The 26,556-nt window shown below is 46.0% G+C and overlaps 1 protein-coding gene across 1 annotated transcript in view; it reads left to right on the forward strand.

Moving 5' to 3' along the window:
- Nucleotides 1-26,556, forward strand: part of smyd3 (SET and MYND domain containing 3) — a 675,783-nt gene that overhangs the window by 522,667 nt on the left and 126,560 nt on the right. The window contains exon 6 of the mRNA XM_078405373.1: nt 25,649-25,716. Coding sequence (XP_078261499.1) covers nt 25,649-25,716 — 68 coding nt within the window. The remainder of the gene's footprint in view (nt 1-25,648; nt 25,717-26,556) is intronic.

Here is a 26,556-nt window from a genome sequence, read left to right on the forward strand (position 1 = left end):
TGAGTGAGAGGGCTGAGCAGACAGTGGGGGGTCAGAGTCCTTACTCTGAGCCTTTGATCACAACCTCCACAATGCTTCTCTTGGTTATCAGGATACATTTAATGATGATATAATCAGTTGCTCCTTTTAAGGACGTGTGTCTGACCTGGCAAATAGCATCTCTGGCCCCAGAGGCTCTTGTTAGTTTTACAAGTTAATGGACGTCCCTTGTCAATACCCGTACAGGATGCACTACCTTCCTTTTCAACACGGGAAGACGCGGGGAAATATGGCGCTTTTAGTAACTGGAGTCCCTGTAATGGAAGGGGAAGAGAGAGATACATTGAACAGGGTATACAGTTCCGGGTAGTGAGATACTTGCCAGGAGGAAGGTCCAATGCACTGGAGGTGCCAGGAGACCCCAAGAACCATCATTGGAAGAGTCTGGCAGGAGGTTACCACTGTAGTTTCTTCATAAGGTCATAAGTGACAGGAGTAGAATTAGACCATTCGGCCCATCAAGTCTACTCTGCCATTCATTCATGGCTGATGTTTCCCTCCCTCCTAACCCCATTCTCCTGCCTTCTCCCCATAGCCTCTGACACCTGTACTTCTCTTCCAGGAGTGAAAGCCCCCCCACGCAATGAAGCAATGTGCAAAGAATTGTAATTCCTCATTAGAAATGTCAAACTGAACTGCACGCTGCTGTTTGCTCCAGCAGCGCAGAGTACCTTTTGGAAAATATATTCTCTGCAGAGGTCCGAGTTCTTTAAGTGAGGTGCCACTTATCGTAAAATATAAAGATGTCGAAGCAAGTCTTTCAAGTAATTGGGGCAGAGATTTCATTCTCTCATGTGTTATAAACAGTGCACGCGGACCTGCAGAGCAAGATTATATATGCTTCATTTGGGTTCTCCTGACTAATTATCGCTGAGCTGCATTGGTGATTAGAAGTGTGCAAAAGGTCACTTGGTTTGCTTTGGTGAATATTGTTTTTGCAAGCTCCAGTTCAAAACCTCCACGCTGTTAGTGACGATTGGTGTGCCCGCCCCCCTCCCGCTTCCCCCACAAAGCCCAGCTGTGAGAGGAAGCTGTGTGACTGGGCAGGAGCGCCTCCTGCTGGTGACCTTTGTCTTCCTGCTCGCTGCTCCTCAGGCTTTGCCCGGGAGCCCTTGGGTCTCTTTATCTCGCACCACCTGCCGTCTTCGGTTCACACGGATGTGCCACATCCAAAGTATCATCTGCAAATTTGGCCACAAAGCCCCTTCAATCCTCTCGTCCAAACCATTAATATACAACATGAAGAGTAGCGGCCCCAGCACCGACCCCTGCGGAACTCCGCTAGTCACTGGCAGCCCACCAGAAAGAGCCCCCCTTTATTGCCACTCTTTGCCTTCTGCCATCCGGCCAACCTGCTATCCATGTTAGTATCTGCCCTTTGATACCGTGGGCTCTCATCTTCTTTAGCAGCCTCATGTGCGGCACCTTACCAAAGGCTTTCTGAAAATCCAGGTAAACAACCTAGGTAAACATCCATTGACTCTCTTTGTCTGTCCAAATATTTAATTCCTCGATGAATTCCAACAGATTTGTCCCTGCTGTTCTGGGAGAGTGTACTGGTGGAGGCAGCCATGGAAACAGAAGAATGGCCTTGTTTCCAGGAGCTGTCTCTCAGGGCATTGCTGCTTCCCAACATGTCCGGCAGTATGGATTGCCTCAGAAGGAAGGAGTTGTGTCTGCTTCCCAAAAACATGACATTCACCACAAGGAAATTCTTCTCATGATCCGCAATGACCTGCACATTCAGGGAGTGGTTGAGGTAGGAACAAAACAACATTTAAAAGTCATTTGGACAGGTACACGGCTAGGAAAGCTTCGAAGAGATGTGGACCAAACGTGGGCAAATGGGACTAGGAATGGCATTCCTTTTGGAATGGCTTGCTTCCAGCAGGATACCTATCGCTTGAGCAGCTGGCACTGCCCATCGAGATGGATCCTACTGCAAGGTCTGCAATCAAATCTGGGATCCCAATGTAAGAAGTGAACCTTTAAATGACACAAATCGCAACAAATGAGTGCAAAGTTCACTGGGTGCTCTTGAGACTGTTCCATGAGGATTAGTGCTTTGAGCTTCAACTTATTTTGAGATGGACTGAAACATTTGTCCAATGAAAGTGATCCATTTGATGCGTTCCTAACACTGAGAATATGCCTGGCGTGATAATGTGGCATGTGGAAGTGCCCCTTCCAGCTCGATTTTACCTGGAAATAATCTCCTGTACAATCTGCACTGAGTGTAGTTGAAATTAGGTTAATGTGGCGCTTGACACACACGCATAACATTATGCAGTTTCTAGGCTCCTATGTTTCCATGCCAGCTTTCTGTCTCGACTCATTTATCCTGGCAGTGGATCTGGTCGTTTGTTAAGAACTCGGCCAGCGCGAGGTAACGACTCTCCATTACTTCCCCTGAGAGAACCGGGAAGGGGAAAGAACTGTCCTGCAGTTTGACTTAATCGTTGCTCAGCTATGATATCCCAGCATCACCATAGAACACTCTTCTGTAAAGTGCAACCGAGCTGTAAACGGATGCCACTTTGTGTATTGGCTTTGGGTCAGGGCAGGTTACATTCCGATTGATTGTCTACCCTTCTGTAAAGTGCAACCGAGCTGTAAATGGATGCCACTCTGTGTATTGACTTTGGGTCCGGGCAGGTTACATTCCGATTGATTGTCTGGGTTTGGATTGGGCTGGGTGGTTGCCGGGACCTGGCTCAGTGCTTCACCCAACTAAATCAGAAGTGCTGTGACCCAGGCTGAATCTGGGGTGGCTTCATCGGCCTCTGAAGGCAGAGAGAGTTGGCATTTGCAGAGAGATTCTGAAAGACGCTTAATGTTGTTATGCTGCATGCTGTCAGGAAAGGTTGTATGTGGTAGAGGTGTGCATGCAAGTGCTTATGACCACAGCAAGCTCAAAAATAATCTAACTCTACTGCAGGAGAAAGCTCTAAAACCCGACGCATTTCGGTCAACATTCTCCTTCATATAAGCATAATAAGCTTTGGCTTCTGCCTACACCTTTATTTTTTTCAGTCAGAAAATATGTGTGATTATATTGTTTTATTTTTTGATGCAATGTTTTTTTGCACTATTTAACTTTCACAACTGTATGGTCAATCTGTTGTATTGTATTGACCGGAAAAAATAAATAAATAAAATTAATAAAAAATAATGATATCCCCCCCCCGGGGTATTCTCTCCAGCATTTGCCATCTCCTCTGATAGTTTATAGTCCACCATCCTCTTAAGCTCTCCCCGCCTCCTCTGTCATACAGCGTGGAAACAGGCTCTTTGGCCAAACTTACCCACAGCAGCCAACATGTCCCACAGTCCCAGCTACACTAGTCCCACCTGCACGTGTTTGGCCCATATCCCTCCAAACCTGTCCTATCCATGTACCTGTCTAACTGTTTCTTGGACATTAGCATAGTCCCTGCCTCAACTACCTCCTCTGGCAGCTGTTCCATGCACCCACCACCCTTGGTTTGAAAAAGTTACCCCTCCTATTAATGCTCCTGTTAATGCCTGTCCTGTTCCTTTCACTTCTAACTGTCCCCTCTCTCCCTCCTGCCTTCTGCTTTTTCTCCTAATCTCTCACATTCATCTCTTCCTTTCCCAGTCCTTTCCAATGCTCTCCCATATCCCTTTCTAACACCTCCATCATGCTGATGTGTAATTCTTTGGCCCCTGGAAGAGCCTTTAAAAGCTTTCTGGTCGGGCCTGGCCTCTGGATAAGCTTTGTTGACAGCTCATTGTATAAACTCAACCACTGTTTGTGATGAGTGAGGAGGAGCAGGGGGTTGGGGGAGGGGGCCTGTGAACTGTGCTGGATTTTACCATCTTCATCCCAGGACCATACATGGCAAAGCTGCTGCATTCCCCTTGCTGATGAAGCTGCTCCTCGGTACAAAGTGCAGATAATGTGACAGCAGTCTTATTGCCTGCAGATAGATGTGTCAGGTGGATCTAAAGTGACTGCTGTTTAGCTCAATTCCTCAACTCCCTACTCATTGCACAAGAGCAAAATAGTCATTCATGATTGCTGGTGGGATTCAGTTTGTCTCTTTGGAAAATCATTTTCTCTGATTAATGCAAATGCTTGCGGCAAGATCGTCACTTGTCTCTTTTTTTAATGGAGCCGATTGTTTCAGTTCAGGGGAAATGTGGGACAGTGGCTTGAGGGTGGTTGCTAATGGCAACCGAGTCCAAAGCATTACTGACTTATCAAGTGATAGAGGCTGGCTACCCCAACCGAACTGTAAACGGATCCCACTCTGTGTATCGGCTTTGGGTCAGGGCAGGGTTACATTGCCATAGATGGTCTGGGTTTGGATAGGGCAGGGCGTTTGCTGGGACCTGACTCAGTGCCTCATTCACATCTGCATGCTTTGAAACTAAATCAGGAAATGCTGGAAGAACTCATCCAGTCAAGCTGCAGCTGTGGAAAGCGAAACCAGTGGCCCTTCCTCAGAACTGGAGCAAGTGTGGATGGGAATTGGTGTCTCACCTGGAAGTGCAAAGAATCGCACAGGTGAACCCATCTCAACTGAGCTCGATGAATATGAAGGCTCAGCTGGCCATGAGGGTGAAGGGTCCAGCAGAACCATAGGAGGATTAGCTCTTCCGCTAATAGTGTTCCGCTGAGTTACTCCAGCATTTTGTGTCAATGCGTGGGAAAGAACTGCAGATGCTGGTTTAAATCAAAGAAGGATCTCGACCCGAAACGTCACCCATTCCTTCTCTCCAGAGATGCTGCCTGTCCCGCTGAGTTACTCCAGCATTTTGTGTCTATTTTGTGCCTATCTTCGGTGTAAACCAGCATTTGCAGTTTCTTCCTACACTTTCCGCTAATCTCAGTCTTCCTAACCTATTAAAGCAAAACACGCAAATTAACATTTGTTTTATCAAGATAATTTGTGGGTAGCCTGTGTTTTTTTCCCCCATGCAAGCTTTGCCATTTTGCTTACCCCACCACTTTTGAATGTATTCTGCAAAGTAAGATTTGTACAAGTGGAATGACTGAGAGTTAGGTGACCCCCGTCGGTAGAGGTGGTGCTGTTAAACGCTTTGAGCAGTCGCCAGACATTCCTGTGGCCAGCGTGGATTTGTTCCAGTCTTCGGCAACTCAGTGCCCTGAGGGGGTGGCATCTGAAAAAGCTTAGTTACCTTAGAATTCTTCCAGCATGCACCAGACTTGAACCCAGCCTCTTTTCTAGACTTCAGTGTTGCTTCTGGGACGTGAGCACCTCTAAAGGCTCAGCTGACCATGAGGATGAGGGACCCATCAGAACCTTAAAGATCTTATAGAAACATATAAAACTCTTAAGAATCTTATAGAAACATATACAATTCTTGAGGGATGTTATAGAAACCTATAAAATTCTTAAGGATCTTATAGAAACAAAATTCTTAAGGGATCTTGTAGAAACATATAAAATTCTTAAGGGATTGCGGTGCTGGCTCGAAGGGCTGAATGGCCTACTCCTGTACCTATTGTCTATTGTCTATGTTGGGGGAGTCCAGAACCAGGAGTCACAGTTTAAGAATAAGGGGAAGGCCATTTAGGATATTTTCAAGAGAGAGTTAGATATAGCTCTTAGGGCTAACGGAATTGAGGTTTATGGGGAGAAAGCAGGAACGGGGTACTGATTTAGGATGATCAGCCATGATCATATTGAATGGCGGTGCCTGCTCGAAGGGCCGAATGGCCTATTCCTGTACCTATTTTCTATGTTTCTAACCCTCGGATAATTGACTCAGAGCTGACCGCTTCCACTAATGTCAGCAGTGGCAAGAGAGAGCATTGCTGTTTTTCTCAGTGACCTTGATATTGAGAGGTGGGTATCAGTGTGAGGAAGTCACTCCTGGTATCCAGTGATGGTTGCAGGAAGCGAATACATGCATACAGAACACAGACAACCGGCGTTAGGCTCACTGAGTCTACATGGACTGTCTAGCATCGTTCTGCATAAATCCTGCACTGATCTTATTTTATTCCATCCATACTCCCAATAGAATCAGGAGGACATGGGCTTAAGGTGAGAAGGGAGAGATTTACTGTGGACCTCAGGGACATTTTTTTCACATGGCGGGTAGTCTGCATCTGGAATGAAATGCCTGAAGATGCAATCAAAGCAGATACATTTACAACTTTCAAGAGACATTTGGATACTTGTTTGTATGGGAAGGGTTTAGAGGGATATGGGCCAAATGCAGGCAATGGGATTAGCCCAGAATGCCAAATTGGTTTGCATGTACAAGTGGGATGAAGGGCCTGTTTCCATGCTTTATGACTCTATGACTTTATAACTGTCGTCATATTCTAACATATACACACGAAGAGCAACTAGCAGTGACCAATAAACCTACCTATCCACGTGTCTTTGAAAGGTGGGTGGAAACCCAGGTGGTTGCAGGGGCAGGGCCGTTTTTACAGCATTATGGGCCCCCGGGCAAAGCAGTGTACTGGGGCCCCTACCGTTACTCTCCCCCACCCCCCTTTCCCTACCAGCCCCCCCCTGTCGTGCCGGCGAAAAGCACTTACCAAAAAGCACTTAGCGATGGACTTAGGGTGCTACATTGTTGCGAAAAGCACTTACAGATCGCTGTGAGAAGCACTTAGGGACCGAAAATGTTGTGAAAAAAGCACTTATTGAACCTACATTTTTAAAGTAGTATTTATTTATTGCAAGTCACTTAACATACACAGATCAGCATGGGGCCCCTATGTTCGTGGGGCCCCGGGCAAGTGCCCATCAGGCCCATGCGTTAAGACGGCCCTGCGCAGGGGGAATTTGGAAATTGTACACAGACAGCACGGGAGGTCAGGAATGTATCCCTGTGGGAGGCCAGGAAAGAGATTCAGTCAGAGAGGCTCTAATAGAAATGTTTAGCTCTCTTTTGACCAAAGGTAAGGTGCCAGATGACTGAAAGTCAGCAAAAGCGGTACCTTTGTTCAAGATGGGCAGCAGGGATAGGCCAGGTAATTACAGGTCGAGGAGTCTAACATCAGTGGCAGGGAATCTACTGGAAAAAGGTTTTGAGAGATGGGTTAATATGCAATAGGAGAGTTAGGGATTAATAAGGTTGAGCAGCATAAATTTGCCTGATCAACTTGATTTTTCAAAGCTGTACAAAATGTATCGATGAGGATAGGGAGGTTGATGTAGTCAACTCGACTTTCAGAAGCATCTTTTTCAAGGCCTTCCATGAGAGACTGATCCAACGAGTTAGATCCCTCAGGATCCAGACCTATTTGGAAAATTCAATCGGAAATAGGTTTGGAGACAGGAGGTGAGAATAATGGCCAAGGGATGTCTTTGCGGTTAGAATCCTGTGACTTCTGGTGCACTACAAGAATGGCGCCTTGCCGTGAGCCAGGTACATGAATAATCAGGTGTCAGCATAGCAGTATGATTAGTAAGTTCACAAATGACACAAACATCGGCTGTGTTGTTGATAGTGAGGAGGGTAGTCTTTAATATTGCTTCATTGGTTAAGATGGGCAATGCAATAGCAGATAGCAGTTAAATCTGTAAGATATAAGGTGATTCATTGTGGGGCGGCTAATGAGTGGAGGACATTCACAGGAAAGAGACGGACCTGAGAAGCACTAGGTACAGGGGGAGCTTGGTGTCCTGGAAGGCAGCAGCACAATAAGAAGACACCCTCGCCTTCATCAATAGGCATAATCGGAAGACCCTTCTTCAGACTGAGAGTCACGGGAAATGGAAACGAGAGATATAGACGATGATGTATAGAGATATAGAACAAATGAATGAACGATATGCAAAAAAGTAACGATGATAAAGGAAGCAGGCCATTGTTAGCTGTTTGTTTGAAATGTTTGAAAACGAGAAGCTGGTGCGACTTGAGTGGGGGAGGGATGGAGAGAGGGAATGCAGGGGTTACTTGAAGTTAGAGAAATCAATATTCACACCACTGGGTTGTAAGCTGATGAGATGCTGGTCCACCAATTTGCGTTTACTCTGAGAATGAAAGTGGCCTCGGACAGAAAGGTCAGTGTGGGAATGGGAAGGGGAATTAGAGTGTTTGGCAACCAGGGATCGCTCAGTCCACCTGGTAGTTGTATAGACAGTTACCTGAGGGCCAGCATTGATGCGATGGGCCGATGATTCTGTGCAACTCCATGACTCTACTTTCACATTGTCACAATACTTGTTGACAGATCTAAGGAAACTAGAGAAACTAATTCTCCAGCCACTTGAGAGAAGACAGAGCAGCGAGCCACAAATTAAATTTCTGTGTTGAATTGCCTGAATGTGTTACCGTTTTTGAACCCCGAGGAGTCATTTGTAATGATTATTTTTTAATTTCACAAAGAGCATTTTGAAGGTCATTGGGCTGGTGATTAAATTGCTGTTTCCAGCCTTCAGCGTGCGTGAAGAGTGGTGGGTGAAACTTTCCGAGTAAATGAGTGGTGCCCCTGGTTCAGTGTGAGGATCAGTAACTACACTGCTCCATCATTTCACCCACATGTTATAAATCAGCCCTTTAATGGGAGACTTCTCAGAATCTTTCATGTTAAGACATTTTCTCTCATATAAATGGTACTTTACACTTCCACTAACCCCTGAGCAGCTAATCAAGATGTGTGCTGTCATTAATAAGGGGACATTTTAATATAGATCCAAGGGATGTTGCTTGAACTCAGGGAATGAAGGCTGTTGCTGAGACTTGTGGCTCAGACTATTTTGCAGTAACAATAAGTTGAACTCTCTTCAGAGAGGGTTAGGGGGAAAATGGGTGCCTATTAAGGTGGTGGGGGGGGGGGGGGGGTGGTACAATGGTACCCACAGGCACAGTTTCACAGCTCCAGCATCCCTTATGTGATCTTGACCTCGATGTGGTCTTGACAAGTCAGTGCGACGTTTGCATGTTCTCCTTGTGACCCTGTAAGTTTCCTCCGGGTGCTCCGGTTTCCTACCACATCCTAGAGACATGCATGGCGGTAGGTTAATTTAGTTTAGTTTAGAGAAACAGTACGGAAACAGGCCCTTTGGTCCACTGTTTCCGCACCGACCAGCGATCCCCGGACACTAGCACTATCCTAGACACTAGGGACAATTTACAATGTTTACCGAATCCAATTAACCTACAGACGCACGTCTTTGGAGTGTGAGAGGAAACCACAGCTCCCAAAGAAAACCCACATGGTGATGGGTAGAGCGTACAAACTCCATTCGGACAACACCCATAGTAAGGATCGAACCCGGGTCTCTGGCGCTGTGAGGCAGTAACTCTACCGCTGCCACCCTAATTGGCCGCAGTAAATTGCCCCTCATGTAGGTGGGTGGCAGGATCATCAGGGAGCTGTTTGTGGAACCTCTGAGAAAGAATAGTTTACAAGGAAATAGCTGGGAAATGCGACTGATGGGATTGCATCAATCTGATGGGCTGAATGGCCTGATGGGGTAAATGGCCTCCTTCTATGCAGTAATGAGACATGACCATGAATATTTGGCAACAAAACACAGCAGCTAATGTCATCCCCAGGGCTCTTTCTCTTCTCTTCTGGATGCTGCAAACATGGGTGTCCAAGTGGGGCAAGGGAATCTGCTTTGGCAGGAACAGGTCTCTTCTGAAGGTTAGACGAGACAAAGAAAAGAGAATAGACCTGGAGTACAAGCAAAATGGGGTCATGCACATTTAGAAATTTCAGACCAGTACCCACTTCCACAGATATAATGTCTGTAATATAGTAAGGCACCTCAGGGCACCTCACATAAATGCTGCCAAACCAAAGTTTTCATTGAGGCATGAATACGTTGAGACAGGTGACTGATAGCTTGGTCACAGAGTTTTAAGGAATATCCTAAATAGTGAGAGAAAGGAGTTCAGAAACCTAGAGATGGGAATTCCAGAGTTTAGTCATAGAGACACAAGAGACTGCAGGTGCTGGAGTCTGGAGCACAGAAACAAACTGCAAGAGGAATTCAGTAGGTCGCGCATCCTCTGTGGAGGGAAAGGAGTTGTTAACATTTCCGGTCAAGATTGCATTAGGATTGAGAGTGGAGAGCGGCCAGCATTAAGAGGAGAGGGGAGGGGGAGGGGGAAGAAATGGGCCAGCAGGTTGCGGGTGGACCAAGGAAGATGAGCAGATGGAGGGGGTGGAGTTGGGAGCAGGAGGCAGGTGGATGATAGGTGGAAGCAGATAAAAAGAAAAAAAATGGAGATGGAGGTGGAGGCAGGTGGAGGGTTGGGTAAATTATAGAGTTGTACAACACAGAATTGGCCCCTTTGGCCCAGCCTGTCCGTGCCAACCTTGACACCTATCCACGCTACTCCCATTTGCCTGTATTAGACCCATTCCTTCACTCATTTACCTATCCAAGTACCAATGCCAATTAGTTTTAAATGTTATAAATGTATCTGCCTCCTCCCCCTTCCTTTGTTAGTTTACTACCATATAACCACCATCCTCTGTGTGGAAAACATGTCCATTGGGATCTCCTTTAAATCCCTTCCCTCTCACCTTAAGCCTAGGTCCTCTAGTTCTAGATACTCCTCCCTTAGTAAAAGACTATCTCACTTACCTATGCCCCAAATCAGGGCACAGCAGCTGAAGGCACAGCCACAGCCACCAATGGTGGCGTGGTTAAAACAGGAGCCGGAATTGGAGGAGTGCAGAGACCGCCAAGCAGTGCAGTTACGGGAAATTAGAGGGTAAGACTGGAGTGAGTTTTAAACTGGGCCACAGCAGGAGCTGGGTCTCCCTGCAGGTTCCAGACCCGATGAGTGGGCAAGAGTAGGGTTAAGCATAGCCAGAAGTAGGAAGTGCAGGGGTTAAAAGTAATTGTTGTTGAGGCAGCTGGAGATTGCACTCTCTCTCCCCCCAGCATTTCCCCCTCCCCCTCCCAATGTCTCCCATTCAAGCCATCCATCTACAAATGAGAAAATAAGAGGCAGACAGGCACTCAGCCACAGGAACAGTTTGCCCTTGAACTTGAGTTAATTCCAGTAGGTGTGTGTCATTCTGACCACGTTAATGTGCTCTGTTGCATTTCAGTCTTTCCGATTAATTCACTTATGGAGAAATAGGACCCACCCCATGGAAATCATTTTATTCGGAATCATCGATTTTTAAAAATTGTGCTTTTTTATGTTGCATTTCTTTATAAATAGCTTTTCAAATAGTGATGAAAGCTGAATGCTGTGTGAGGTACCATGCTTTTATCTCTGTCTTTAATCTGCTGAGCTGCCTTTCGCTGTATTCGAGCAACAAGGATGCTCACATTTCAGTGGGGCTGGTAATTGGACATTTCTCAGCACACAGTGCCGAGTGTCGCTTGCTCTGGGCAACACCCTGATTTACAACAACAAGCGGAAGACCAACAATTTGTCCTGGTCCCACCATATTGATGCCATGGACAAGAACGCACACCAATGTCCCCCATTTCCTCAGAGGGCTCCACTTCTGGGGCGGCGCCGTGGCGCAGTGGTAGAGTTGCTGCCTTACAGCACCAGAGACCCGGATTCAATCCTGACCATGGGTGCTGTCTGTGCAGAGTTCATACATTCTCCCCGTGACCTGCATGGGTTTTCTCCGGGTGCTCCGGTTTCCTCCCACACTCCAAAGATGTACAGGTTTGTAGGTTAATTGGCTTTGGTAAAAATTGTAAATTGTTCCTAGTGTGCAGGGTACTGGTTGGCTGGTTGGCACGGACTCGGTGGGACGAAGGGCCTGTTTCTGGGCTGTATCTCTAAAGTCGAAAGTTTAAAACAGCCGTTGAAAGAAGGCAATGCTTGCCACCATCTTTACTAGCTGACAAAAGCAGTCAGGACATTGTGGGACCCCTGGACCAGTGGCCCAGCCACTGCTCGAAGCTCACAACTGGATCTGATGGGGGAAGGCCAGGGAGATCTGCCCCCAAACAGCTAGGATCTGTATGGGCGGGTAGGGATTGTGGAAGTGGCATAGATCCAAAAGGCTCATCAGAAGAATTTTGTATGTTTACTCTGACATACAGGACACAAGGGAAAAGACAAAGTCCTATTTTAATCCAGTCTTTTGAAGTATAGAGGTGACAATTCCACCTTGGCAGCTTGGTTGAAGTGCTCAGTTCAGCAGCAGTTGTGCCTTGCCTTCTGTTTCAGAAATACGGTCTATTGACTGGAGCACCACAGGATATCCTGAATGATGACTGCACTGTTCAGGAAAAAGTGGAGTGTTCCTTTACACAGTCATAACTCACTGTGCAGATGGAATCTCTCTCCAATTTAACCACAATTAAGCCCAAATCCACCTGTTTGAGAGGAAAGAGAAACAGAGTTAATATTTCAGGTTGAAGACTCGTTGTCCAAATGATGAAGGGTCTTCAACCCGAAATATTAAATCTGTTCTTTCAAAATCCTGTTGAATGTTTCCAGGAATTTCTCATTTTATTTCAGATTTCCACTGAACTGTAGTTCTTTTTTTTTAAATTTGCTGTCGTGGAGAAGTGGGATTAGTTGTTCGGAAAGAGACAATTTTAGTTTAGTTTAGAGTTACAGTGTAGAAATAGGCCCATCGGCCGGCTGAGTCCATGGCGACCAATGATTACCCTTGCACTAGTTCTATCCTACACACCAGGGACAATTTACAGAAGCAAATTAACCTGTGCATCTTGGAGGAAACCGGAGAACCTGGTGTAAACCCACGTGGTCACAGGGCGAATGTGCATACGCCATACATAGTCAGAATCGAACTCGGGTCTCTGGCGCTGTAAGGCAGCGACTCTAACCCTGCGCCACTGTGCCGCCCAGTGTGTGATAAGATTCCAGCTTAGATGTCAATAAACTGGCTTGTTGACTAGGATGCAGATAGTCACAAAAGAACATGTGAAATAGATTCAGGAGTGCACCACAGAACCCCACACACTTGCCCTTCGATTCAAGATTGTTATGACCCTGGAAATTAATGATTGGAATACTTTAATTGCAAGGTTGGCATTTATTATCCATTCCTTGTCAGTGGTATCCAGTCCATGTGAGGGACCGATCCTCCCACAACACGACATGTGAAGAATTTCATCCTGCAATGATGAGGTGTTATCATTTTCCCATGAAATGGCATTTAAATCAGAGGGGGCCTGCAGTTTATCACAGCATTCTGACTGGCCAAACTTGGAGGTCCTGTGCTGAGCTGGAGTATTTGTTTGTGTAGGAAGGAACTGCAGATGCTGGTTTACACCGAAGATAGACATAAAAAGCTGGAGTAACTCAGCGGTTCAGGCAGCATCTCTGGAGAAAAGGAATAGGTGACATTTCGGATCGAGGTAAAAACAGAGGACATTGCCCATCTCCTGCGGCTCCACACAGAGATGACTGATTTGGATTTTGAGGGGCTCTCTTCTCTCTCTAGTTATTCTCTTTCCCTCAATGTACCTCTCGACTGACTCTCAGTCTGAAGAAGGGTCTCGACGTGAAACGTCACCTATTCTTTTCTCCAGAGATGCTGTCTGACCGGCTAGGTTACTCAAGCTTTTTGCTTCTATGTTTGGAGTATTTGTTTCACCGATGATAAAAATAGCAGGTATTTTCTCACTGTGAGTGATCTCACAGAGCGCGATCAGTGAGGACATCAGTGGACTTTTAAGGACAAGAGAGTTGAGGCAGAGAACAAGACACAAGTGCAGGACAGTGGGCAGGCTTGAGGGGCCTTGTGACCTACTCCTGCTCCCATTCCTTCTGCTTGCATTCTCCCAACTCAGAACCAGCTGGTGAGTGTGCTGAAGATTCCTAGACTTCGTGTGCCATGTTAGGACAGCTGTTTCATATTTTAATTTTGTTTTTAATCTACTACTGATTATTGGCTGGCGGGGGATTTTATGACCAGGATCGGGTTACGCTGGAGCATTGACTGCGAACAAACATCCTCAGATGGCTTCACTGTGGCCATAAATCCTTGTTCTCATTAATAATGTGTTTGTAACAGCTCGCAATGCTTCATTTCTCATTTTCCTCTCTGTTTCCTGTCATTATCTTTACAGGGTTGACTATTCTCAGCCTCCCCCCCCCCCCCCACCCGTCTTAACAGTCCCTATAAAGGAGAGAGCTCGGAAGTGTAAGAGATATGAATGAACTGTGAGGCCTGTTGCCCAGCTGCTTTCAATTGTCAAAGGCTCCTATTGTGGGCAGCTGGTGGGTCTGAGATTGCCGGCCATGTCAGTTTACACTCACACCGTGCAGCACTTGCGGCTGGCGTTTCAATGGAGAGCCTCGGTTCAATGGAACCAGGCTAAAGATGCATCAAGGCAGTCAGAGCACCCTACGAAACCTCCCTCAAACCACTGGCGACAGCCATGAGCTAGGAATCCGTGTGACCAGGCAAACTCACCAGTCTCTGCCGTTACACTGTGAGGTCCACACAAAATCCAGGGCGTGGGGTACCATGAGGTGTAGGCCAATTTGCATGTCGGAAACAGAAACAAGGGATGTTGGTTGAAGGGCAAATATTGGACAGGCTGCCAGGGATAACTCCCCTGCTCTTCGTCCAAAGAGTACGTTTGGGCAGGACTCCTGGCACCTAATTTAGGTTAGTTTAGTTTGGAGTTTAGAGGTACAGTGCGGAAACAGGCCCTTCGGCCCATCGAGTCAGCGCCAACCAGCGATCCCCGCACACTAACACTATCCTACACACACAAGGGACAATTTACAATTTTACCAAGCCAATTGACCTACAAACCTGTATGTCTTTGGAATGTGGGAGGAAACCAGAGATCCTGGAGGTCACGGGGAGAACGTACTAACTCCGTACAGACAGCACCCTTAGTCAGGATCGAACCAGGGTCTCTGGCGCTGTACGGCGTGTAATCCTGAGCCTTGCTGAATTCAGACCGACTATAGTGCAGGATCTAGCAAGGCAATGCTGCTCTCAGGCTGTGTCACCAGCCAAGGAGATGTCAGCAAAATCAAACATTTTCTCCTCAGGTCTCTCCTCAAGGACCGTAACACCGCCTTCAGGTCTAGTGATAGAGCTCTATACAGTGCTGCTAGAACCAACCTGAAGAGAGGCATCAAGGATGCCAAAGCGTCCTACAAGAGGAAGATTGAGGACCACTTTTCCAACAATGACCCACGGCGGGTATGGCAAGGCATCCAGCACATCACCAACTACAAGACCAGCAACCGCACGACTGCCGACGGCGACGCCTCGCTGGCAGAGGAACTTAACTGTTTCTTTGCTCGTTTCGAGGTGAAAGCTACAGTGGCAGACATAACACCCTCTCCAGCACCTGACAGCAACACCTTCATTGTGCAGGAGTATGATGTTAAGCGCGTGCTCAGAGCAGTGAATCCCAGGAAAGCTGCAGGCCCCGATGGTGTGACGGGCAGAGTGCTGATGGAATGTGCAGACCAATTATCTGAGGTCTTCACAAAAATCTTCAACCTGTCCCTTTTAAAATCCACCATCCCTCCCTGCCTGAAGTCCGCCACAATCATCCCACTGCCGAAAAAGTCTGTCATCAGCGGTCTTAACGACTACCGTCCGGTAGCACTCACACCGGTCATCACAAAGTGCTTCGAGAGACTGGTCCTGCAGCACATCAAAGCCAGCCTCCCACCCACCTTCGACCCACACCAGTTTGCCTACAGAGCAAATAGGTCTACAGGGGATGCCATCGACACTGCTCTTCACACTGCACTGACCCACCTTGAACACCAGGGGAGCTATGTGAGGATGCTCTTCCTCGACTTCAGCTCTGCCTTTAACACGGTCATCCCGAGCAGACTGGTCACCAAACTTTCCGACCTTGGATTTTCCCAAACCATCTGCCAATGGATCAAGGACTTCCTGACCAACCGCCCCCAGACCGTCAAAATAGGCCCTCACCTCTCCTCCACCATTACACTGAGCACCGGCTCACCACAGGGCTGTGTGTTGAGCCCCATCCTTTACTCCCTCTACACTCACGACTGCGCCCCCACCCATCCCACCAACACCATCATCAAGTTCGCGGATGACACGACTGTGGTTGGACTCATCTCAGAAGGAGATGAGACAGCCTATAGGGATGAAATCCAAAGGCTGGCAGCATGGTGTTCAGTGAACAATCTGGTCCTGAACTCCTCCAAAACAAAGGAACTTATAATTGACTTTAGAAAAACCAGTGGAGATTACGACCCACTCTACATCAATGGGGTCTGTGTGGAAAGGGTACCAGCTTTCAGGTTCCTGGGTACGCACATCGCAGAGGATCTTACCTGGTCTACCAACACCATCACCACAGTAAAGAAGGCACAGCAGAGACTCCACTTCCTGAGGATCCTCAGGAAAACCAACCTGCAGGAGAAGCTCATGTTGTCCTTCTATCGCTGCTCCATCGAGAGTGTGCTGGCATACTGTATAACCACATGGTATGCCAGCTGCTCAGAAAAGGACAGGAAGGCCCTTCAGAGGGTCATCACGACGGCCCAGAAGATCATCGGCTGCTCACTGCCCTCCCTGGAGCACCTGTTCAGACTACGCTGCCTCAGTAGAGCAGGCAAAATAATAAAAGATCCATCCCACCCCGGCCACCGTCTGTTTGTTCATCTGCCCTCTGGTCGACGTTTCAGGTCGATCAAATCCCGAACAAACAGACTTAAGAACAGTTTTTACCCCAGGGCCATACGAGAACTGAACACTACCTTTGCACTAGGCAACACCGTTAAAAAATCTTGTACTTAATATAATTGTATTTAATTGTATTTATGTATTTATTTGTTTTTGCATTTATTGCATATATGTTTGTACGCACCGTCAGGATTGGCTATTTTTTAATTTCGTTGTACTCGTTGCAATGACAATAAATGAATATTATTATTATATTATTATATTATTATTATTATTATTATTATTATTATTATTATTATTATTATTATTATTATTATTATTATTATTATTATTATTATTATTATTATTATTATTATTATTATTATTATTATTATTTCCTCTTGGCCTTTGCTTAGAAATATGTTTGGGCTATCTTTCAACATCTGCAAAAAGACTTGATGTCTGTGACCTATATTCCAGATAGGCCTCCTTTAAACCACAAAGTGCTGGAGTAACTTAGTAGGTCATGCAGCATCTGTGGGAGCAATGGACAGGCGACTAGAGTCTGCTCTGTTCTTTCCACAGATCCGCTGAGTTCCTCCAGCATGTTGTGTTTTACTCAGGATTCCAGCATCTGCAGTTCCTTGTGTCTCCTCCTATGTACATTAATTTCCCATATGTGGAGATATCCTGCACTCCCTCGACGGAAATCCAGGCGAGCATCACTGCCTGGAGTGGTGCGTCCCAAACTAGGGGAATGTTGCACCTTCTGTAGTGTTGCTCCCAGACTGATGCTGTGCTGTTGGAAGTGCTGATTATCTAATGAAGGCCCTGTCCATAAAATGGGGATGTAAAACAAGTTCCAGTGTTTTATTTGGAGGAAGAGCAGATGGGTTCTCTCGTATTTTCCATCACTAACGGATAAGATAAACAGAAAATGTTGGAAACTCTCATCAAGTCAGGCAGCATCTATAGAAAAGAAGCAGAATGACCATTTCAGGTCAAAGATCTTTGCTGGGAATTTGAAAGGGAGCGGACAAGTTAGTATTAAGGCAGTGAAGAAAGCCAATGGGATGTTGGCCTTCATAACAAGAGGAGCAAAGAGGTCCTTCTGCAGTTGTATAGGACTAGTGAGACCACACCTGGAGTACTGTGTGCAGTTTTGGTCTCCAAATTTGAGGAAGGATATTCTTGCTATTGAGGGCGTGCAGCGTAGGTTTACTAGGTTAATTCCCGGAATGGCGGGACTGTCATATGTTGAAAGACTGGAGCGGCTAGGTTTGTATACACTGTAATTTAGAAGGATGAGAGGGGATCTTATCGAAACATATAAGATTATTAAGGGGTTGGACACATTAGAGGCAGGAAACATGTTCCCAATGTTGGGGGAGTCCAGAACCAGGGGCCACAGTTTAAGAATAAGGGGTAGGCCATTTAGAACGGAGATGAGGAAAAAGTTTTTCAGTCAGAGTTGTAAATCTGTGGAATTCATTGCCTCAGAAGGCAGTGGAGGCCAATTCTCTGAATGCATTCAAGAGAGAGCTAGATAGAGCTCTTAAGGATAGCGGAGTGAGGGGGTATGGGGAGAAGGCAGGAACGGGGTACTGATTGAGAATGATCAGCCATGATCACATTGAATGGTGGTGCCGAATGGCCTACTCCTGCACCTATTGTCTATTGTCTATTAAGTTGTAGAGAAGGTTGATAGATGAAGAGGTCGGTTGATGCCCGATAGCTGGGTTAATAAGCTGTTCATGAGGCTATCCAGTTGCTCCATTGATGCAGAATGCTGGAGAGAAAAATAATACAAGCAAAGAAACACATAAATACTGTGAGGCACCGCTCTCTTCCCCAGTTGTGGCGAAGGGTCTTCCACAGAAAAGTTAACTCTGTTTCCTTTTCCATCAAGGCTGCCTGACCTGCTGAGTGTTTACAATATTTTCAATTTCTATTTCAGATTGCTAGTATTTGAGGTTTTTAAATTTTAAATCACTTCTGAAATGTCTGGTCTTTATCTATTTGCGGGAGATTGCCAAGTTGCACATTGGTTGTCATGTTCCCTACATTTCAACAATGCTTCATTGGCTGTAATGTACCTTGGGGTGTCCTTATCTCAAGGTGAAGGACATTCTATAAATATTAGCCTGTCTTTCTTTTCATCACTTGTGTCTGTTGTGAAGTGATGGGGGACTTTTGTAATCCTGTTCATGGTGGCTTCAAGAACCACTGTCTCCTCAGATGTGTTGGAGTCAGTTTAATGTATCAGCAAAAATGTGGACTGCACTGCTGTTAATAAACTGCAATAGCAGAGCGTTTGCAGATTGCTGCTTCATTCTCAACACCAGCTGTGGTTTAAATACAATTTAGCATCAGGATGCCACTTCACACCTCTCTGTCTGCTCTGGCAGGGTGTAAAGTGAAGTGAGACAGCTGCAAGTTTGCTTTAACTGTAAATGCACAAGGCTGGAGGAGAAGAGATCATTCCCAGCAAATTGACAGAATGGAATTAAAAACAAATGCTGCCGGTTTAGCGCTAGGTAAATATTTATTGCTAATTGCTATAATATTGAATGCAGCTTCTAATTCATAGGTCATTGGATTCCTTAAGTCAAATTTTAAAAAACCCTTCTTTAGTTTAGTTTAGTTTAGAGATACACCATGGTCCTAGTTCTATCGGGGATAATTTACTGAAGCCAATTAACCTACAAGCCTGCACGTCTTTGGAATGTGGGAGGAAACCAGAGCTCCCGGAGAAAACCCACGAAATCACGGGGAGAACGCACAAAATCCATACAGACAAGTACCCATAGTCAGGATCGAACTCGGGTCTCTGGTGCTGTAAGGCAGCAACTCTACCGCTGTGCCACCTTGCCACCCATTAATGTAAAATCCATTGGGAAATTCAAGAGAATTTGCTTAACACAGAGAATGGCTCGGGAATGAGAGAAAGCACATGAATGTGGAGAAAATTAAATGTATGGAGGGGACAAGGGAAGACAAACAGGTTATGAGAAGAAAAAGGTTTAATGTATAGATTACACTTTTGAGGTATAATCACAGTGCATTTATAAATGCTTATGCTGGTTTGACATCTGAACATATCTTTTGCTTTGGTCTTCAGATCAGCCCAGCTTTGGTGATATATTCACTCAAAGTGTGTTTACAACAAATTTTATTTATATTACCAACTTAGAATATCATCCATCAGTCACAGCGCATAGGGAATACATCAGATGAGGCAAATTCCAAGTGTAAGCAATTTCTATATCCTGGTAAATCAAAGTGTTTGTTGTTTCTGACTTTGATTGAATTTCACACCATTTATAATTCCTCCAAAGCCTATGCAAACTTCATTTGTGTTTATCGGTATTTCCAACATTGTGCATTTCTGATGTATCACCTATGCAGAACGAGGGGCAGGGGCCGAGAGACAGTTGAGAAAGCTGTGTCAATGATATGTACGGGAATGTACAAGACATGATTAGTAAGTTTGCAGATAACACTAAAACAGGTGGTATTTTAGAGAATGAAAAGGTTATCAAGAATTACAGTGGGATTTTGATTGTGTGGGTAAGTAGGCTGAGGGATGGCAAATGGAGTGTAGTTCAGGTAAGTGCAAGCTATTGGATTCTGGAAAGTCAAACCAGGGCAGGATTTTAGTGCACAGTAGGGGCCTGGGTAGTGATATAGAGCAGAAGGATCTAGGAGCACAAATACACAGTTCCATGAAAGTGGCATCACAGGTAGATAGGGTGGTAAAGAAAGCTGTAGGCACGTTGGCCTTCATTAGTCATTAGAAGTTGGAACATCATGTTATAGTTGTATAAGATCCTGGTAAGGCCACACGGAGTACTGTTCAGTTTTGGTCACCCAGCTATAGGAAAGATGCCATTAGGTTGGAAAGAGTGCAGAGAAGATTTAGAAGGATGCTGCCTGGATTCGGGAGCTTGAACTATAGCGAGAGGTTGGGTAGGCTAGGACTTTATTTATTGGAGCGCAGGTGGCTGAGGGGTGATCTTGGAGAGGTGTATAAAATCAGGAGGGGAATAGGTAGAGTGAATGCACAATGTATTTCTGCTAGGGTAGGGGAACCAGGAACCAGGAGGCATAAGTTTAAGGCAAGAGGGGAATGATTTAAGAGAAAACTGAGGGGCAATCCTTTTCACAAACAAGGTGGTGGGTGTATGGAACAAGCAGACAGAGGAAGTAATTGAGGGTGGCTCAATAAGAACATTTAAATGACATTTGGACAGTACATGGCTAAAACGTTAGAGAGATATGGTCCAATGGTCAAACGTGGGTGAGTGGGACTGGCTTAGATGGGGCATCTTGGTTGGCATGGACTAGTTGGGCCGAAGGGGCTGTTTCCCCACTGTATGACAGCATGCCTCCATGACCTCAGCCAAAGGTACTGTGATTCATCACAGATCTTCAAGAATATCGTCCTTCATTGAGAAGCACATTCACCTTCTTGTTGGAATTTAGTAAAGACTTGCCGGTAAATGGAATTATTATAGATGGTTAGTTGATGGGCAGCGAGGAAATGGCGGGTTGGAGGGCCTGTTTCTGTGCTGTTTGACTCTATAACTATGATTCTATGACTCTTAAATTATTTTGTGTGTAACTTGAGCAAAATGGCTGTGTATTCTATTTTTATTCAAAATGAGCACTCTTCCCCAGTGAAGTGTGCTAATTTTGAATGAAGAAAAAAAGACACTTGCATCCACAAACAATCTGCTGGACGAACACTGCGGATCGAGCAACATCTGCGGATGGAAAGGAATGGTTGACGTTATTGCGTTGGTTGCAACTCTGCATCAGGACCGTTTCCAGACTCCAGGATCTGCAATCTCTTGTGTGGCCAAGATATTTACGCGGTGCTTTCGCATCCCTTTATGGATGGTCCCCAAGCAATTTACTTTTGGCACCTTCAACGTGCAGTGATTGCTCTGGGATACATGGAAGCCAGTCTGCACAGCAAATTCCCAGTGTGATAGTGAGCAGCTAAGCTGTTACACTGATGCTGAATGAGAACAAATATTGGTTGGACCTTCGCCAAAGTGACATGGGATCTTGGAAGGTTGGATGGGCCATCCTCTGGAAGCTCTGGTTTGGCACAGGGAAACATCGGTCACATTACACAAGCCCTTTTGTTGCGCAGTTGACCAAAGCCTACTTGCTGGTTATGCCATATTTAGCCATGCTCCCCGTCGGAGAGATGTGTTAAGACACAGCCAGGGTTAGGTTGAGTCGTGTGGATGAATGGTGTTATTATGACAGCTAGTTTTGTGTCCTGATGCACGACGATCACTAAGTATCACTATCAGTAAAGTTGCGCAGTGCTCTGTTCTGAGTGCAGTGAAACAGTTCACGCTCTGTTATTATGTTTACATTTTCCTGACTACTGCATCAGACCGCAGCCATGGTGGGTGGCCCTGAAGCTGGAGGACTAAATGCAATGGGTTTAGAATAACCAAGTGAGCTATGGTTTAATTTGGATCGCCGCTTACCTACTTGGATGAACCGGAAGTTTGCTTTCTTCTGCCAAACATCCAAACAAATCTGATCTTTTTTTTAAAAGAATTGTGTTACCGTTTTTTTTCCCACCCATTGACAATTTGGAAAGCCGGTATTTATGCCAATGAATTATGCTTAAGCTTTTAACATATCGTTACATGGGTATGTTAATATTGTGTACGATCCTGAGGTTAAGAAAAACCAGTCTTTTTAGGAAGAGGGCATATCCAGTCACAGTGCATTTGTTATACTTCATTCAGGGGATGTGGGCATCTTCAGCAAGGACAGCATTTCCCCCTCCTCCTCTGCTGTATCGGTTCACCATTGCCCTCACTCCCCGCTCTTTCAAAAACATATCTCCCTCCTCTTTAAACTACCCCGCTTCACCCCGTGATCCACCCCGAATTCCAGATATTCATTCCCCTTCGTGAGAAGAAAGTACAAGATTCAGCACTGATGTTGGGATGCTGATATATTTCCATATTTCCAAGTCATGATGGTGTGTAACTTAGAGAGGAACTGGAGACAGTGATGTCCTCATGCTTCCTTTGTCATTTCCAGGTAAGGTCTTGGTTATGGGGGCTATTACCAGAGTAGTCCTGGTGAATTGTAGCCATCGCAAAAGGGATAGGCAGTACCTCAGTTATTGAACGTATACCTTAGATGGTAAATTCTGAGGAGAGTAAGCAGTGCCTAGATTTGCTATGCTCTGTGTGAAAGAGCAGTGGAAGCAGAATCAAATAACCTCTGATCAATTATGAAGAAGGGTCCCGACCTGCAATGGTATCCATCCATTCCCTCCAGAGATGTTGCCTGACCCACTGAGTTCCTCCCGCACTTGGTCTTCACGATATTTTGGATGCCCTGATCGTTAAACTGTTCTTTCAGTTGCTAGTAACAAGCTGCATTTCTATAGCACCTTTAACTTCCCAAGGTGGTTTACAGACACACACAAAGGATATTCTGGAAAGTTAATTAAATATTTTCCAGAAGAGGGTCGTACAGGAGAAGGAGAGGCACAGTGATTTATTTTAGAGTTCCATAAGTTAGGGCAAGGCAGGTGGGGGGATTAAATTCAGGGCTGAACCAAACCCTGGAGTCAACCGTGGGTGACACGGTGGCGCAGTGGTTGACCTGCTGCCTTACAGCGCTTGCAGCGCCGGAGACCTGGGTTTGATCCCAACTGCAGGTGCTGTTTGTACCTCCTCCCCGCGACCGCGTGGGTTTTCTCTAAGATCTTCAGTTTCCTCTCACACTCCAAAGACATACAGGTATGTAGGTTAATTGGCTTTGTGTATGTGTACATTGTCCCTAGTGTGTGTGGGATAGTGTTATTGTGTGGGGTTATTAAGGGGTTGGACACGTTAGAGGCAGGAAACATGTTCCCAATGTTGGGGGAGTCCAGAACAAGGGGCCACAGTTTAAGAATAAGGGGTAGGCCATTTAGAACTGAGATGAGGAAAAACTTTTTCAGTCAGAGAGTTGTGAATCTGTGGAATTCTCTGCCTCAGAAGGCAGTGGAGGCCAATTCTCTGAATGCATTCAAGAGAGAGCTGGATAGAGCTCTTAAGGATAGCGGAGTCAGGGGGTATGGGGAGAAGGCAGGAACGGGGTACAGATTGAGAATGATCAGCCATGATCACATTGAATGGCGGTGCTGGCTCGAAGGGCCGAATGGCCTCCTCCTGCACCTATTGTCTATTGTCTATTGGGATCGCTGGTCGGCGCGGCTGGGTGGGTCAAAGGGCCTGTATCTCTAAACTAAACTAAACTAAACTAAACTAAACAGCCTGATTCACACAGTACAGAACCCATCAGAAGTTACCAAAGTATGTGTCATTTGCAGAACTATTAGTTGAACTGCCTGAGAAAGTAAAGGCTGACTGGTGTTTCAGGAAGTTCAGTCAAGAATGGAAGTAAAATGTTTTCCATCCCATGTGAGTGGCCTATTTACAGTATCTGAGGTCAATGTTTGCTCTGTATAGTGTGAGTGCAACATGGAGAGTATAACAATTGTTTTGTCTCACTTAAATGTGGTTGATGTTCTGTTGACGTTGGTTTCCCTGATGTTTTCTTATCACTCGCTGTTCATGGTTGAGAGGGAAACATGTTATTGGAATATGTTCGCTATTCCATTTCCAGCTACTGTGCACTTGCAATTTTAAAATTAATGTAATTGCAAAAGGAAAATACTACAGGTGATGGAAATGTAAAATGAAAACAAAATGCTGGGAACCCTCATCAGACCAGGCTGCAGCTATAGTGAGAGAAACAGGAGTGATTCACTACACTCCAGATCCTTTCCTTCCCCAAAGCATTGGCCAGACATATGTCAGGACGGTGACTTAACTGTGCAGGAAGGAACTGCAGATGCTGGTTTACACTGAAGTTCAACACAAAATAGTGGAGTAACTCAGCGGGACTGGCAGCATCTCTGGATAGAAGAAATGGGTGACTTTTCGGGTCAACACCCTGAAGAAGGGTTTTGAGTTGAAATGTCAGCCATTCCTTCTCTCCAGAGATGCTGCCTGAGTTACTCCAGTATTTTGTGTCTATCTTCGGTGACTTACCTGCACAGGTGTAGCTCCAAAAACTGTCAAGAAGCTCAATCTCATCCGGACAAAGTGTCCATCCCATCTCCGGTGCACTGTGCACTAGACACTCAGAGGGTCAGGCAGTATCCCTGGAGAACAATGATAGGTGACATTTTGGGTCGCGACCCTTATTCCGACAATTTGTAGATTGGTTACCTTTCATGAGAAGAATAACTTTCATCTTTAAAAGTAACATTTGTTTAAGACGTGCATCTACTAATGGTCAAGCACTGCATTGTTCAACCCATTGCTTTACTTTCTTACCTTCCATCATTAGTGAATCCAGTCGCAGTTATACCGAGTCTTTGCCGCCCAGCTGCATTACTCCACTAAAAGCACATGCATCCTGCTGTAAAGCAGCTCCACAGGTGACTTGTACCCCAATTGTCCAAATCATTGCCCCTCCAATATATCATGTAATTAGCCACCTGCATCTCCCCAACTAAAGTAATTGGTTCTTTATCTGCATCCAGTGCAGAGCCAGGCTCATCTTTCCACGACTTTATCCATGCTCTAGTCTACCGCAGCACAAGTTCCCTACCTGCACTCAGCTTCCTCCTTACACAATGGCTTCCTGGCTAGAGACAACCTCTCCCTGCAAGGCACCCTGCTGTATCCTGCCAGACACAGGTTACCTCTTAGCAAAATGCTTCTCCATCTCTCAGCAAAATGCTTATTCAAAGCTACAACTCCCCCAGTAGATCACAGTCCACCATCACACAGCCTCGTCTTGCCACACCGTTTGCATAGCTGCAAGGAACTCAAACGTTATTCCATCACAAACACCGGACAAGCAGCCATCCGGTGACCATCCTTTCTGCTGTGATGCGCTGCAGTGGGGTTCTCTGCACGGCTAACAGTGCAGATGCCTCACACAGACAGCGAGCTGCACCAGCAGGAGCTTCTTTTACCCCGTGAGGTCTTGGTGTGTGACGTGGGATTTCTCTTCTTGTTTACACAGGTGATGTGCAACTGTTTCACCATCAGCGACGGCGAGATGCAGGAAGTTGGTCTCGGCCTCTATCCCAGGTACAGTGAGGGGAGTGGGTAAATCTTGCAGCACAATCCATGACACGACAAGATCATAAGGTCATAAGTGATCCAAATCCAAAATAGCTTTATTTGTCATTCGTTCCGAACGAGATTACTTAGCCAGCAGTACAAAAAACACAAGACACAACCCCAACACAAACATCCATCACAGTGACTACAAACACCCCTTACTGTGATGGAGGCCAAAAACTTCCCCTCTCTCTTCCCCCATGCCCCTCCCACGTACAGACAACTCGACCCCTACCGAGGCGACCGACCCGCACAGCCCCCGCAAGGAGATGGAAAGTCCACGCGGCCGAGCCGCACCGGGCGATGGAAAGTCCCGCGGCCGCGCCGCGCTGGAAAGTCCCACGGCCGAGCCGCGCCGGGCGCTGTTCAGTCCCGTGGCCGCACCGGGCGATGGAAGACCCCGCAGCCGAGCTGCACCGGGCACTGTTCAGTCCCGCGGCCGTGCCGCACCGGGCGATGGAAGGGCGAGTATAATTAGGCCATTCGGCCCATCAAGTCTACTCCGCCATTCAATCATGGCTGATCTATCGCTCCCTCCTAACCCTATTCTCCTGCCTTCTTCGCATAACCTCTGACACCCGTACTAATCAAGAATTTATCTCTCTCTGCCTTATATATATCCACGGACTTAGCCTCCACAGCTTTCTGTGGCAAAGAATTCCATATATTCACCACCATGGCTGTGATGGTGGGCTATGGTATACTGGGGGAGCTGTAGCTTTGAATAAGTGTTTGTATAAGGTTGCATTACGCACTTTGTGTCTATTATGTACTTACATATATTATTTTACATTATATTACATTATT

The sequence above is a fragment of the Rhinoraja longicauda genome, chromosome 9 (genome assembly GCF_053455715.1).
Source record: "Rhinoraja longicauda isolate Sanriku21f chromosome 9, sRhiLon1.1, whole genome shotgun sequence".
NCBI lineage: Eukaryota > Metazoa > Chordata > Chondrichthyes > Rajiformes > Arhynchobatidae > Rhinoraja > Rhinoraja longicauda.